Genomic DNA, 14,389 nt, shown 5'->3' with positions numbered 1-14,389 from the left:
ATATTGGTTCAGATATCACGATATTAAGCATTTATATATCACAATATGGGTATCGGTATATATCACGATATTTATTAAGCATGGTTTTTGCTGGTATTTGTAACAAAATGGTTTTTTTTTAATCTTAAAATTTTAAATGTAACAAAAAACAATAGATATCTCTAAAAACACAACTCAGTCTTGAATATCACGAAAAAAACACCTGTTTCAAATATTAACTTGCTAGTTAAAATTATGTAGATGATCTTATCTGGACAAAAATTTGATGATATAACATGATATCTACCATATATTATCACGATATGTCGATATTTCGGTATTTTTTAATCAGGTGATATAACTAACAATACAAATTCCTGTCATATACCGGTAAATCGCCCAGCCCTATCTGAAAGCATTTTGATTCTAAAATAACAGTCATTGTATATTTTATTGGCGTAGGATTCAGTTACAGGTCAGAATTCTTAAACTGATACTATGTCTTAGAATGAACATAAAATTTAAGTTCTCGAAATGGTCAATATGAGTATATATTCATCAGTGAACTTACCTGGTGTCATAAAGTTACAACAGAATCCCTGTAAAATCTAGAAAATTGGAAAATTCATAAAAATAAGTCATTATTGAAAAACGCTTAATCTTAATATTAAGTGTTTTTCAATAGTTAATTGCATATTTATGGATAATTACTAAGTTTTTTGGATTTATCGGATTATATAAGGATCCTGTTATGTTATTTATGACACCAGGTATATCTACTGGCTCTTATTCGCCAAGTTTAAAATTCTTAAATTTTATGTTAATTCTAAGACGTAGTATCACTTTAAAGGGATTGTAAAGAGGTTTTCTAAATTTTTTATGTGTTTCTAGGACACTGATAGCATCAATTTGCACCATTCCAATTTTCAATCAGACGTCTATGGTGCCTGCAATACCACCAAAACTAAGTTTTTGATGACGTCACTAATCGCGAAGGGCCTTATGTGATAAAGCATACTTTGAGATAAGTGACGTCATCAAACATTTTAGACATACACAGACGTCTGACTTAAAATTAGAATGGTGCAAATTAAGGCTATCAGTGTCCACGAAACACAGAAAAAGTTTATAAAAACTCTTTACAATACCATCGCGTTGGAGCTCAGATCCAACTCTTACAAGCCATGCCTAACGAACCAGGGAACTTTGACCCCTTTTATATGACCCAGAACAAGTCTCACTGTATTGATTAAAAACATAAAATTAACGTCTGAGTGATTTTAATATGTTTATCGAAAGTTCGATATAAAAAGACCAACGAAATGAAAAAAAGGTGTCAAAAAATATAAATAAACAGCCATTGAAATGAAAGAAATAAAAACACACGAATGTATGAAAGAAAAGATTGGTTTAAACGCCTAAATGAGCCTAGAATATGTTATTCTATATCATGTTGTTTCGTCTATTTTTATACGCCCACACGTTAATGTGGACGTATATAGCCGTCGCCCCTGTTCGTCTGTCTGTCTGTCTGTCAGTCGGTCCGTCTGTCTGTCTACAATGTGTTTGTGGACACGATAGAGAGCTGGTTTCTTGATGGATTTTGACGAAACGTGGTGTGAGTGTTTGTAATCACCCAAGGATGAACCCTATTGAAAATCAGACGAATCGAAAAATATTTACTATGAGTTATTGCCTTTGTTCTTGAATTGTTTGTGGACATGATAGAGAGCTGGTTTCTTAATGGATTTTGACAAAACTTGGTGTGAGTGTTTGTAATCACCCAAGGATGAACCCTATTGAAAATCAGACGAATCGAAAAATATTTACTATGAGAATTGTAAGCTGTAAACAAAGCCCATGAAATATGAAAATTTCACTCTCAGAAACATTCATTTACTGATAACTCTTGTCAACCTCCCGGACAAATTAGCTGCCATTACAAATGTGGGCGTATTACGATTGCACCATGGTTGCTTAAGTCATTCTGATCAAAATACTGTCTCAGTTACATACGTATAATTTCAATTTTGTCTTTCACTCATCCTAAATCTGTACACATTATCAAGGTCGACACGTTCACATTCCATAGAAAATTCAACCTATCAAATGTTTTTGTTCAATAAAAGCCGTGAGGAATTATGTGATATACAATCAAGTATGGTTCTAACTTCGAAAAAAGACACATGAACGTAGTTTAAGCCATTTTGAATCACTTCAAAGTATGGTTCTTACATGGAAATAACACAGACGAACGTGGTTCACAGCCATTTTGAATCACAACATCGACTTAAGTTGAATTTTGAAAAGGGATATCGTGGGTGACCGCTTGAAACCTCGTATAACTATTTACCGCTATACGTGGTTTTCATTCTTTGAAAATATAAACCTCGTATAACAATTTGAAATCTCCGGCCTATTGAACCAAAAACTAGTATAATAATACAGTATACGAGGTTTTTCATTTTCATCCGCGGAAAAGGAACATTGAACCTCGTATAATAATATATTTTACAAGGTTTTAAATCTGACTGTTTATATACGTGTTATTTAATTAGTGCTTTTTGAGTTATTTACAATCAAGCTAAGAATACGAGGTTTTGATCACAAGATCTGCGCTTTTACGAGCTTTCAAACGGTACCAAAAAGTCAAAATGACCAAATATGGCATATACGAGGTTTCAAGCGGTTACCCACGAAATGATATATTAAGTAAGACTTCAAATCACATTAAAAGGGGTGGAAATGGCTTCAACTGTGATTTGAAGTCTTTGATGAAATATTATTTCATAATATTTTTAAAAATCGACTTCATAAGTCGATGTTGTGATTCTAAATGGCTGTGAACTACGTTCGTGTGTTTCTTGGTTTCATTATGCGGTAGACAGGTTGAACTGATGGGTTGTACCTGTTTAAAGGCCTCACCATATTGAGAATGAAACGACAAATAATGAAACGTCCGAAGCTGTGTATTTCTAAAATCCTAATCAATTTTGAGCAGCGTTGAGGTTGTTGTCATTATTTTGAGCAGCAAACATCTCTGTATTTCGAGGTAAAGGGGAATAACTCTTTAACTCCACATTCCCAGTCTTAGCTGTTGAACTCTCAGAACCGTCTTGATGTTTGGTTTTATAATTTGGCAAGAAAGGCACATAATTCGTCCAGGTTTGGCGATTTAAAAAGTCTTGTATGAGAGGTAGATTATAAATAGATTGGTCTAGTTTTACATTCGACACTTCCTGTTTTATATTCCGCCATTTTATCATTCCTCTTTCTTCTAAACTACCTGCAAACAAAACATTCAACTTTCTAGTCTTTATTTAGCTTTAGAATTCGGGATTCCGAACTTCCCTGAACTTAAGAGTCCGTCTTAGAATGAACATAAAATTTAATGCTCAAGAATGGTCAATATGAGTATATATTCATCAGTGAACTTACCTGGTGTCATAAAGTTACAACAGAATCCCTGTAAAATCTAGAAAATTTGAAAATTCATAAAAATAAGTAAGTATTGAAAAACGCTTCATCATAATATTAAGCGTTTTTCAATAGTTAATTGCATTTTTACTCAGTTTTTTGGATTTATCGGATTATATAAGGATTCTGTTATGTTATTTATGACACCAGGTATATCTACTGATGAAAATATGCCCTTATTTAAAAAATTTTAAATTTTATGTTTATTCTAAGACGTAGTATCCCTTTAAAGTCGTCATTCAGAGGATAAATATTCGGTAAAACTTTCTAAAAAGTTTTCGAAACAACGTCTAGCTCTGAGTTGCATGCATGATTGAATCCGGAATTAAGCTTACTTCAGTTTTGACCTTTCTAGAACTTGCCTCGACTACCAAGACATTAATGAATACTGACGTGAATTCCATAGTCTGAATTTCATGAAAAGTTCCGTCTTGTATAATATGAAATAAAACTACCATCCCCGATTAATGCATTTCCGATCTACATAGCTGGCATGGAATTATCTTAGAAATTACAGTTCCTCTTCTCCAACCAGTGTTTCTGTGAGCTAGACCTACCTGGTATTGTATTATCTAAGATACAGGCTATCAAACCAGCTAAAAACATATTTGTTGATAGTAAAACGGTGATGATTTGGTTCACATTGTCACTACCTGTAAACACAATACATAACTTGAATAGGATTCGAACACATGTCGCCTTATCACCCATCAGATGGGCACATCAGATAATATTCGTCTGTAGAAGAATTATATTTTCGCTATGGGAACTCAATGAACAGGAAGGGGAAGTCCACAACGAGAATATTCTACAATACAAAGACATGAGAAAGGGGACACGTGTCAAACGAACCTGTTTTTATGACTCCTTTATTTTCTGGTAAACTCAACCATTTAGGAATACACAATCCACAGAATAGTGCCACACCAAACACCACCAGATTCCGGGACGAGTTGAGATCTATAAATTGCAGATTGGACACACCTACTGCAGCAATCATTCCTAAAAAAATATAATTCATCGATGTAGTGTTGAACTCTTCGTTGTTACCCGTTTATTCACAATATTAGATTTGGTTTACTGCGAGGCATCAGCCAAGGCTACCCCCTTCTCGGGGTACTTGGGGGAATTTGCACCGCCAGAAATGTAGTTTGTACCTCCACTTCATTTCTTAGAAATTTCTAAACATTATATTTATTTTATTCACGAGTTTGCCCAAAAATGTAATAGAATGCACTAAATCAATGCTCTTTTTGGAAAGTCAACTCCGTCAGATCCTCCACTTCTGCATTTTGAATTTAAATCCGGTCAGTTGTATTAAGTCGGTTTGCCCCTATCTGTAACCCCTTTAATACGCATTTCATTTACGGGTTTCCTTATTTTTTAGTGTCAAATTAAGCAAATTATTTGATTCATTGGTGTTTCTAATGAATTATCATGTATTCTTAATCATATCATTATGTTCTTATTGCATATATTTAAGAGTTTTAACCAATCATAAATGTCCATGTATGTACAGTCTGGATAAACAAAAAAAGACTTTTTGACCTTTCTTGATCGGCCACTCATTGCAATTCTGCTGGTAATTCCATTCTAATTTAGCTAATTATAAATTAATTATGGACATGTGAGACAAACTGGTATTTTTTCAAGTCATTAAAACACCTCTACTTTCTATTCATATAAGTATTAGCATTTTCATTTTCAAAAATGAAAATAAGGGAACCCATCTTTAACGTAGGAAAATTCCTCAGTTTCACCAGTGAAAATGTTTATTATGATTTTCATGGTTATTAATGTTCCTGTTGGAACCAGTATTCTTCTTATACATTTCAGATTCGGAAGATAATGGATTTGCATTTCAAATATTCTATATCATTTTTAAACCAACTTCAAACATTGCTTTATCACTAGAGGTTACGCCTACATGCCTGTGCCTGTGCTTTCGTAACATTGCAATGTTACAACCTAAAATTCCCAGTCCAAAGAGCCTGGCGCCGTCACTATTTGTTGATTTCAAAATGTGATACTAGCACGGATGAATCTTTACGTGCAAATTCTGTGGCGCACGGCGTCTCAGATTAATATCCGATCTGATGTCTAAGACTGACTATCGGTTAAGTTTATTTTTCCGTTAATGAAACCTCGGCAAGGTGGATATAAGCCATCACCTACCAAACATTACTAGGAATAAACCACCAACTACTGGATCTGGTAACGTGACCAGAACAGCACTGAACTTAGTGAAGCACCCAAGGATGACCAAAATCACACCAGCCATCTGTATCACAAGTCTACTCGCCACCTGAAACACCAACATACCAGATCGAAAAAAACGACAACTTAGGTTAACAAGGATCTTGTAAGCCCTGGGCTTTATCCTTTATAGAAAGACTTACAATCAGTCTTGCAGATACCACAAAGGATCTTTCGGCTGCTACATCATTTTGGGAAAACATTTATATCTCCATGGAGTCACTTCTAATCAGAGGTCGGAATCTCGCTCATAATTAGTGATACGGATGACTAAAATGGATCTCACCAGAAATGCTAGAAAAAAATTCGAACCTTCGTGATGCCAATAGCCCCGATATTTTCACAATATGACGTCACACCTCCTGTATTGCCAAACGCTCCAGCTAAGAGGCAGCAGATGCCTTCCAAACCAATTCCTAAAATAGAAAACAGATACCAAAATGAAGCTGAACGTTATTTCGTGAAGGATTTTGTCCCATTGTTCAATAGCACATCGAACACATAGCTTCTGTGTGCTGTTTTCAATCTCGATCGGGATGTGAAAATCCGATGACCTTGAATAAATCATGTTCACTCATAATTCCAGTCGACTAAGATCTAAATGGGTACGGATAATCCAGGAAATGTCGATGAATACCAAGCGGTTTGGCCAAGGACCAGCTGGTAGAAATAATCCTTAACTGTGAACCTAAGTTGTTATCCTTGTAAAATATAGTTGTTTCTATTCTTTCTTTCAAATAATCTAGTAGTGATGCAGGTAAGAGAGGCTGACATGGAAAAAGCGTCTAGTCGTTCGGATGGGAAAATAAACCGAGGCCCCGTGTGCTACAGGCTGTGCACGTTGGAAGTCGAAAAAGAGCAGGCTAATGCCGCTGTCCTGGCAAATTTCTCTCATGGCACCCTGCATGGCGTTGTCTGTCTTCACTAGCCCACAAGGTGCAGAAAAGTAGGACGTAAAACTCCATTCATTTCATTTTTTCATTTTCAAATATTCTAGTAGTGAAATAGGTTTAACCCACAAGGAAAACACTACAGCGAATGTTCTATCGATTGGTCAAAAATAATATCAGTTTATGTACTGCTCTTATAGGGACAGGTTCGTCATTTTCGGGGGTTAATTTTGGTCTTTAATATATATGTAAATAGTCTCAAAAGTACTAAGAATGTACCAAAATATCACAATTCCCTTAAAAATACTCCCTATTTCTATACATGTCTTTTCTAAATATCACAGAGTATCTTAAAATGGCGAGTCGTCTTTTTAACCTTTAAACGTGGGTGGATTTGAAGGCTCAAATTTCGATGGTGAGCTATGAACACTATTACTGATAAAAAAATAATCGATTTTCTGTGATCGGTCACACTGGCACACTGTCCAGTGTGATTTTGGTATCACAGATAGCAAAGTAGTCTCGATAACCGACAAAAAATATTTTAACCGTTTGAAGAAATTAAGGAATAAAACTTACCTCGATTTACAGCAAAATTTGGTGGTGGAGGAGCGTCACATAATCTAGCGCATGCGTAGTAATCTCCTATAGATTCAATCATGGAAACAAAAACACCGGCCATCAATGCTAAAACTCCTGGTAGAGTTAATATAGGGCTTCCCCATTGTCCTGTTTAAATATTTAATATAAGAACTGAAATTATCACGTAAATGACGTCACAACAAACGTCAAGCTACAGCCAAACTCCAGCGCCAAGCTTTAGTTGACGAATCCAAATTCCAAAATATTTGCTATGTTACTATATTTCTCATTTTAAACCAAAAATACCAGTGTTTCTCTAGATATTCTTTCTCGCTAGCGTCAGACACAGCTCCAGCCCCCCCCCCATGGGCATGCCTATGACAAAAGTTACCTTACCTGGGTACGGGATTCGAAACCAGTCAGCTTTCTCAATAACATCAAGTTTGATGTCTGTTCTAGCCGAATAACCCCAACCCTTGGGATCGGCCGAAAAAACACCCGAAATCGTCAGTATTAAGCAAATCAACCAGGCGATGATTAAGGCCAAAAGAATCTACAAGGAAAAGGAATAGGCTTGTATACTTATCATTAATTTTGATTGGTTCACAATTTAAATCTCAACCAATTAGATTTATTTAAACTATATATCTAATAATGACCATCGAAAACGAGCCATAACTGAAGGTGATATAAAAATTAATCTTATTGGTTAAAGATGGGTTCCCTTATTTTCATTTATGAAAATCAAAATGCTAATACTTATATGAATAGAAAGTAGAGGTGTTCTAATGACTTGGAAAAATACCAGTTTGTCTCACATGTCCATAATTAATTCATAATTAGCTAAATTAGAAGAGAATTACCAGCAGAATTCCAATGAGTGACCGATCAAGAAATGTAAAAAAGGCGTTTTGTTTATCCAGAATGTACATACATGGGCATTTATGATTGGTTAAAACTCTTAATTAAATGCAATAAGAACATAATGATATGATTAAGACTACATGATAATTCATTAGAAACACCACTTAATCACATAGTTTGCTTCATTTGACACTAAAAAATAAGGAAACCCATCTTTAAGAAAACTAAGTTTTAGAGACTGACCAATCACAATTACATAATATACTTATAACCTTGAATCTGAAATCATTTAAAACATAGAAGTGGAAATGATCCGTTACTCACTGGAAAAAGGTTAAAAATTGGGAGCAGAATTTTCTTCCATCCACCAGCTTGTGTATAGGTGAAACATGGTATGTTGATGAATTTCAAATATTGTGAAAAAATGATGATTAGCACCATTGTCCTGAAAACAAGATCATAAACTATCTGATGCTGAACTATGTAAAATTTATTGTAAATCTAAGACATGTGTTTTGTATATTGTAATTTTTCACAAAATTTGATTATAAATCAATGTAACATTTGATTATAAGTCAATGTATCATTTGATTATAAATCAATGAATCATTTGATTATACATCAATGTACCATTTGATTATATATCAATGTATCATTTGATTATAAATCAATGTATCATTTGATTATATATCAATGTACCATTTGATTATATATCAATGTATCATTTGATTATAAATCAATGTATCATTTGATTATAAATCAATGTAACATTTGATAGCAAGTCGGTGTAACATTTGATTGTAAATTAATATAACATTTGATAGCAAGTCGATGTCACATTTGATTGTAAATTAATGTAACGTTTGATTGTAAATCAATGTAACGTTTGATTGCAAGTCGATATAGCTTTTTGATTGTAAATCAAAGTAACAGTTTAGTATGAATCAATGTTACATATGATTATTGTAAATCAGTGTAACATTTGATTGTAAGTCAATGAAATATTTGATTGCAAATGTACGTTATATTTATTGTTAATCTATGTCATATCCAATTGTAAATCTGTATATTTAATAATAAACTGCCTAAAAATCTAATTATAAATCCAGTTCATAGTTATTACTGCAAATTTCTAAGTCTCAATTTCAAGCCGCAAACAATATTTGTTGGATAGAAAAAGGACTTACATGACGGCTATCCACCATTGTCCTTGACTTTTGATATAAACAGCATCAAATAACGATAAGGATAGTAGAGAAATGGTCGGTGCGATTGTGAGAGGTCCTATAAACCTCAACATGAAACCTAAAATACCGCTGAACCCGATTGTAATCTGCAGTAGAGAAGCTACCATAAGACAACCATTAATCTGAAAACGAGCACAGATTCATATAAGTTTCGGCTTGTTTCAACATCAAATTGACTTATATTTATTATCTGCATATGACGAAGATAGGTAACGTCGTGTAGTGCACCACGAATGCGCCAAAAAAACGCGGGATATAAAATTCAAATCTGATCCGCTAACAGAGAGCATAAAATTAATAAATGGTAATAAACCGGCCGCCGTTTCACAAAAAATCAATAATGAAGAGCTAGGATTAACGTCCACGACGTTTTGAGAAACAACATTACCTCTCTAATTCTTGACGTCCATAAGGATCGATGATGGTCTCCGCCATATTGTGATATCACAGTCTGGTTCACTGCAAAAATAGTGAAAATATAGAGTTGGAGCACGACATTCCTACTCCAGACTTTGTCCACACGACGTGCAATATATTTAACAGGGAGAAACCAGTGACGATAGAACTAAAAAGTGAATTTTTCCAGTTTGAGATTTTTGTACTATTCTAGTATTCCTGAAGTCTATTTATATTATTTTAGGCCCAATTGAACCACTCAAAAATGCCGATTGATGACCTTCAAGAATGAACTTGAACTTGACAAACATTTGAAGTTGTTTTATAACGAAATTAAATGGCTTAAAGATGGATTTCCTTGTTTTTTAGTGTCAAATTAAGCAAACTATTTGATTAATTGGTGTTTCTAATGAATTCTCATGTATTCTTAATCATATCATTATCGTTCTTATTGCATACAATATAAGTTTTAACCAATCATAAATGTTCACGTTTGTACAGTCTGGATAAACAAAAAAGACTTTTTGACCTTTCTTGAACGGTCACTCATCCGAATTCTGTTGGTAATTCTCTTCTAATTTAGCTAATTATGAGTTAATTATGGTATTTTTCCAAGTCATTACAACACCTCTACTTTCTATTCATATAAGTATAAGCATTTTCATTTTCATAAATAAAAATAAGGGAACCCATCTTTAATAGTTATAGCATGATAACAAAACGATAAAATCTCCCTTCTGGTCGCTGGTGTCCTGGTGAGTTAAAATATCCGCTTTAAAAAAGTAACATTCTTTCGTTTGATGTAAATTTATCATCTTAATCTGACTGATAATGCTAAAATAATTCATTTGATATATACTGAACCTATTTCCTTATCAGTCATCGTAATGATTGTCGCTCAGTACGTTCAAAACTAATACATGTAGTATTATTTTTGCTGCCCCCCCCCCCCCCCCCCTCCAAACCATTAACTTCTTAATCACACATTGATAGACGTTACTAAACACATCTTACCCATTGCTTCAGTATAAATGCAGGAATATTTTTCAACAGAAAACATGGCTATGGTTGGCACGATGAAGGCAAAACTTGAACTCTGTAGAATTGGTAGCCTTAAATACAAGATTTCTTAGAAATTTCGAATCATACAAATAACAAAAACAATGACAAAAGTACAATTACAAAAATACAAATACACAATAGTTCATATACTCAATTTGGACTATATACAAATATACCAGTTCATAAGTTCAGAATATCCAATTAAATAAAGCACACGACTATAATCACTTAGAATAACACAAAAAACACAAGTACAAATTAGAGTAAAACAAATACAAATATATAAGTTATATACCATTGGAATGACATTAAAAAAGGATAAATCCAGAATGTACAAAATTACAAATACACAAGTTCAAGTTCACACAAGTTCAAGTTCACACAAGTTCAAGTTTACAGATGAACAAAAGTACACAACTGTTAGTAAACAATTACAAAAGTACACAACTGTTAGTAAACAATTACAAAAGTACACAACTGTTAGTAAACAATTACAAAAGTACACAACTGTTAGTAAACAATTACAAAAGTACACAACTGTTAGTAAACAATTACAAAAGTACACAATTTCTAATACACAAATGAGCAAGAACAAAATACAAATATATTCTCCAATTGGTTTGTACCTGATTCCAAAAGTGGTTTGTAGAATTGTAGAGAAACCGGAAACAAAGAAATTGGTTCCAAGGATCTGAGCCATTCCCAGACTATCGTTCGTTAAACACAGGGCGGTGGATATTATAAACGGATAGCCAATTGTCGCTCCTAAACACGTCATAAACGCCTGAAAAATCAAGAAATGGCTCCAACTTGACATGCTTGGATTACTTATAAATTAGTATGAGACTGCGACAGAAAACTCGTTAGATCACACTAATTTTGGTAATTAATCTCAGTTTAATTAGATCCTTTGGTTTAAGCTAAGATTCCATATACGCGTCATGCGGATGCGTCATGCAGACATAAATGGCCCTTGCGAATCCGTCATGCGTCGAATATGATTCCATATGTGCGTTAAACGTATACGTTATCTTTCTTTTGACGCACGGATTTCTAGACAGATGGATGCTTTGGTGCATAAAAAAGACAGGAAATCCCCACAAAATACGTCTTTTGATGCATGACGGAGACCATTTGACGGATACCGCTTCCGCATATATGGAATCATACCCTCTTAAACCAACTATTTAGATTTTTAACGCATGACGGATGACGCATGACGCGTATATGGAATCTTAGCTTAATAAAACCATCTAACACCAACCTATCGGTCCACTTTTTATTATTAGATCTTATTTTCAATTTTGCCACTTCAGTTAGGGTCTAAAGGCGACCCTCTCCAACGCTAGGATTTTTCAAGTTATTTTTCTTTAGTCATATTTTCATGATAATAATACCTAATGTAATATAACAAACCTGAACTCCGAGAATCAATGTTATAATCAAAGGTGGACTTTCTTTAACTGAATAAATTAACTTCTTATTTTCGCCATTTTCTTCTATTTGAAGCTCTTCAACCTGGATAATAGAGATAAGAAAGGATAGGAACTGAATAGGTGAAGAAACATAAAACAATAGAGTAAAGAGATTTAGGGAGAGATGAGAGATGGTAATTGGGGGAAGGTACAGTTCTTAAGAAGAACGAGGGGAAATTTGGGTGGGTTAGTAGGGAGATGTAGTACCAAGACGGGGTATTAAATGGTGAAGGGCCAATGGGTATTCTCTTATTTTGAAAGGTACGCATTGTACCTCCGTGCAATGCTTCGAATTACAGTACTCCGAAGACTTATTATTGATTTCAAACTAGCATTTTACTGACCGATTTACTACACTGTGTAACGCTAACGATTCAAATTTGATTTAATAAAATTTCATAATTAAACTCAGTGGTCAAATAAAATGGCAATGGATTCTCTCCCTTGATGTAAAACATACGGAAGCGTATTAGGGCCATTCATTTTTTTTTTTTGGGGGGGGTGGGGGGGGGGAATTTTCAAGTTAGTATGTATTAGTATCTTGAATTTTCAAGTTAGTATCTTGAATTTTCAAGTTAGTGTTTTGAATATTCAAGTTAGTGTTTTGAATTTTCAACCTAGTATGTTGGATTTAGTATGTTGAATTTAGTATGTTGAATTTAGTATGTTGAATTTTCAAGTTAAAATGTTGAATTTTCAAGTTAGTAACTTGAATTTTCAAGTTAGTATGTGTTAGTATCTTGAATTTTCAAGTTAGTATCTTGAATTTTCAATTTATTATCTTGAAAATTCAACATACTAAGTTGAAAATTCAACATAATAACTTGAAAATTCAACATATTGGCTTGAAAATTCAACACACTAGCTTGAAAATTCAAAACACTAGCTTGAAAATTCAAGATGCTAACTTGAAAATTCAAGATGCTAACTTGAAAATTCAAGATATTAACTTGAAAATTCAAGTTACAAACTTGAAAGTTCAACATACTAACTTGAAAATTAAAAAAAAAATGAATGGCCCTAATACGCTTCCGTAAAAACGTGTATAAACTGTTACTATTTAAATCTAAAAATTTCGATAACAATTCAAAATGTTCCGAACTATGTAAATAACAATATGATAAATTTTAATTTTAGATACTCGTAAGAAATATTGAATCGCTAACGGGACTATTTTGACTTGCAGTTGCTATGCGATAGCGTTTAAATTGAACCCTGTTTCAAATTCTCCCTTCTATCGGTAGGGGTCATTAATCTTCAGAATGGGAAAAGAAGAACTGCAAAAACGTGTCTTGGTCATTAGGCCTATCTATAAATACATTTGGTGAAGCATAGGCTTTAGATCTCGTGGCATAGCTAGTAAACAGTAATAATAATGTTAATCTCACAGATATTAAATTCAAAATTGGGTCAGTAAACAGAAAAATATATATAACACAGTTTTGGCAATTATTGCTATTTTTAACCTCCACGTGAACTCATGTAGTGATGATTAGAGAAAATGAAATAGATCCTGTAGTTTTGTATTATTTTTCAGAAAAATTAGAATACAATGGAGGGTAAAAACCGACACAGGACCTCTCAGAAGCACTTACCGTGGCATTAGAATTGTCATGCCTTGAGGAGGATTCGATCCTACGGCACTTAACGTCCTAATAGACGGCAGAAAAGTTTCATGTTTTACCGAACGCATATCGAACTGTGAGCACACTATCTGACCGACGATTTAAAATGTAAAGCTATGAAAACTAACCTGTATCTCCGTTTCGATTCCTGCAGTTTTCGACATGATTGTAAACAAAGGATTTAGATTGTATCAGTTGTATAGCAATCTGCGATATACGGTCCTGAGTTCTGATCTATTTATCAGGTGCTATGGCTGATTGCCAAAGTGTACATAGAACCGGCGTCAGAACACAGTTAATTTCCCCAATACAACTAAGGGAACAAGATAATTCAGACGATACCCTTGGTTGTTTGGCGAACTTCGAACTACGAACTATAGCGCACTATGACCCACTAACCACCAACATAGCACATACAATAGTATCGTATCAAACCTTTCCTTTTCTCAAAATATAACTGGACACAAAGTAATTTAAATCACAAACCATACGCACTCCAGCTTACTGCGAATTGTAACGAACCGAGCATTATTACG

At 33.9% G+C, this 14,389-nt stretch overlaps 2 protein-coding genes across 2 annotated transcripts in view; both read right to left on the bottom strand.

Moving 5' to 3' along the window:
* Positions 1-2,250, bottom strand: part of LOTGIDRAFT_168658 (hypothetical protein) — a gene marked incomplete at both ends in the record, with an annotated part of 15,966 nt that extends 13,716 nt beyond the window's left edge. The window contains 2 exons of the mRNA XM_009066543.1: positions 551-587; positions 2,215-2,250. Of these exons, the coding sequence (XP_009064791.1) occupies positions 551-587; positions 2,215-2,250 (73 nt within the window). The remainder of the gene's footprint in view (positions 1-550; positions 588-2,214) is intronic.
* Positions 2,251-2,966: 716 nt separating this feature from the next.
* On the bottom strand, positions 2,967-14,017 carry LOTGIDRAFT_168657 (hypothetical protein; the record flags this gene model as incomplete). Its single annotated transcript, XM_009066542.1, has 14 exons — positions 2,967-3,265; positions 4,014-4,109; positions 4,309-4,458; positions 5,632-5,761; positions 6,025-6,128; positions 7,182-7,331; positions 7,581-7,737; positions 8,373-8,493; positions 9,236-9,417; positions 9,684-9,754; positions 10,706-10,803; positions 11,380-11,537; positions 12,170-12,271; positions 13,982-14,017. 14 exons carry the CDS (start codon positions 14,015-14,017, stop codon positions 2,967-2,969), a joined length of 1,854 nt encoding a protein of 617 aa, XP_009064790.1.
* Between the last annotated feature and the right edge of the window lie 372 nt (positions 14,018-14,389).

The sequence above is a fragment of the Lottia gigantea genome, assembly GCF_000327385.1.
Source record: "Lottia gigantea unplaced genomic scaffold LOTGIsca_77, whole genome shotgun sequence".
Taxonomy (NCBI): Eukaryota; Metazoa; Mollusca; class Gastropoda; family Lottiidae; genus Lottia; species Lottia gigantea.
The sequence above is the reverse complement of the archived record's forward strand: the minus strand, read 5'-3'. Positions and strand labels throughout refer to the sequence as shown.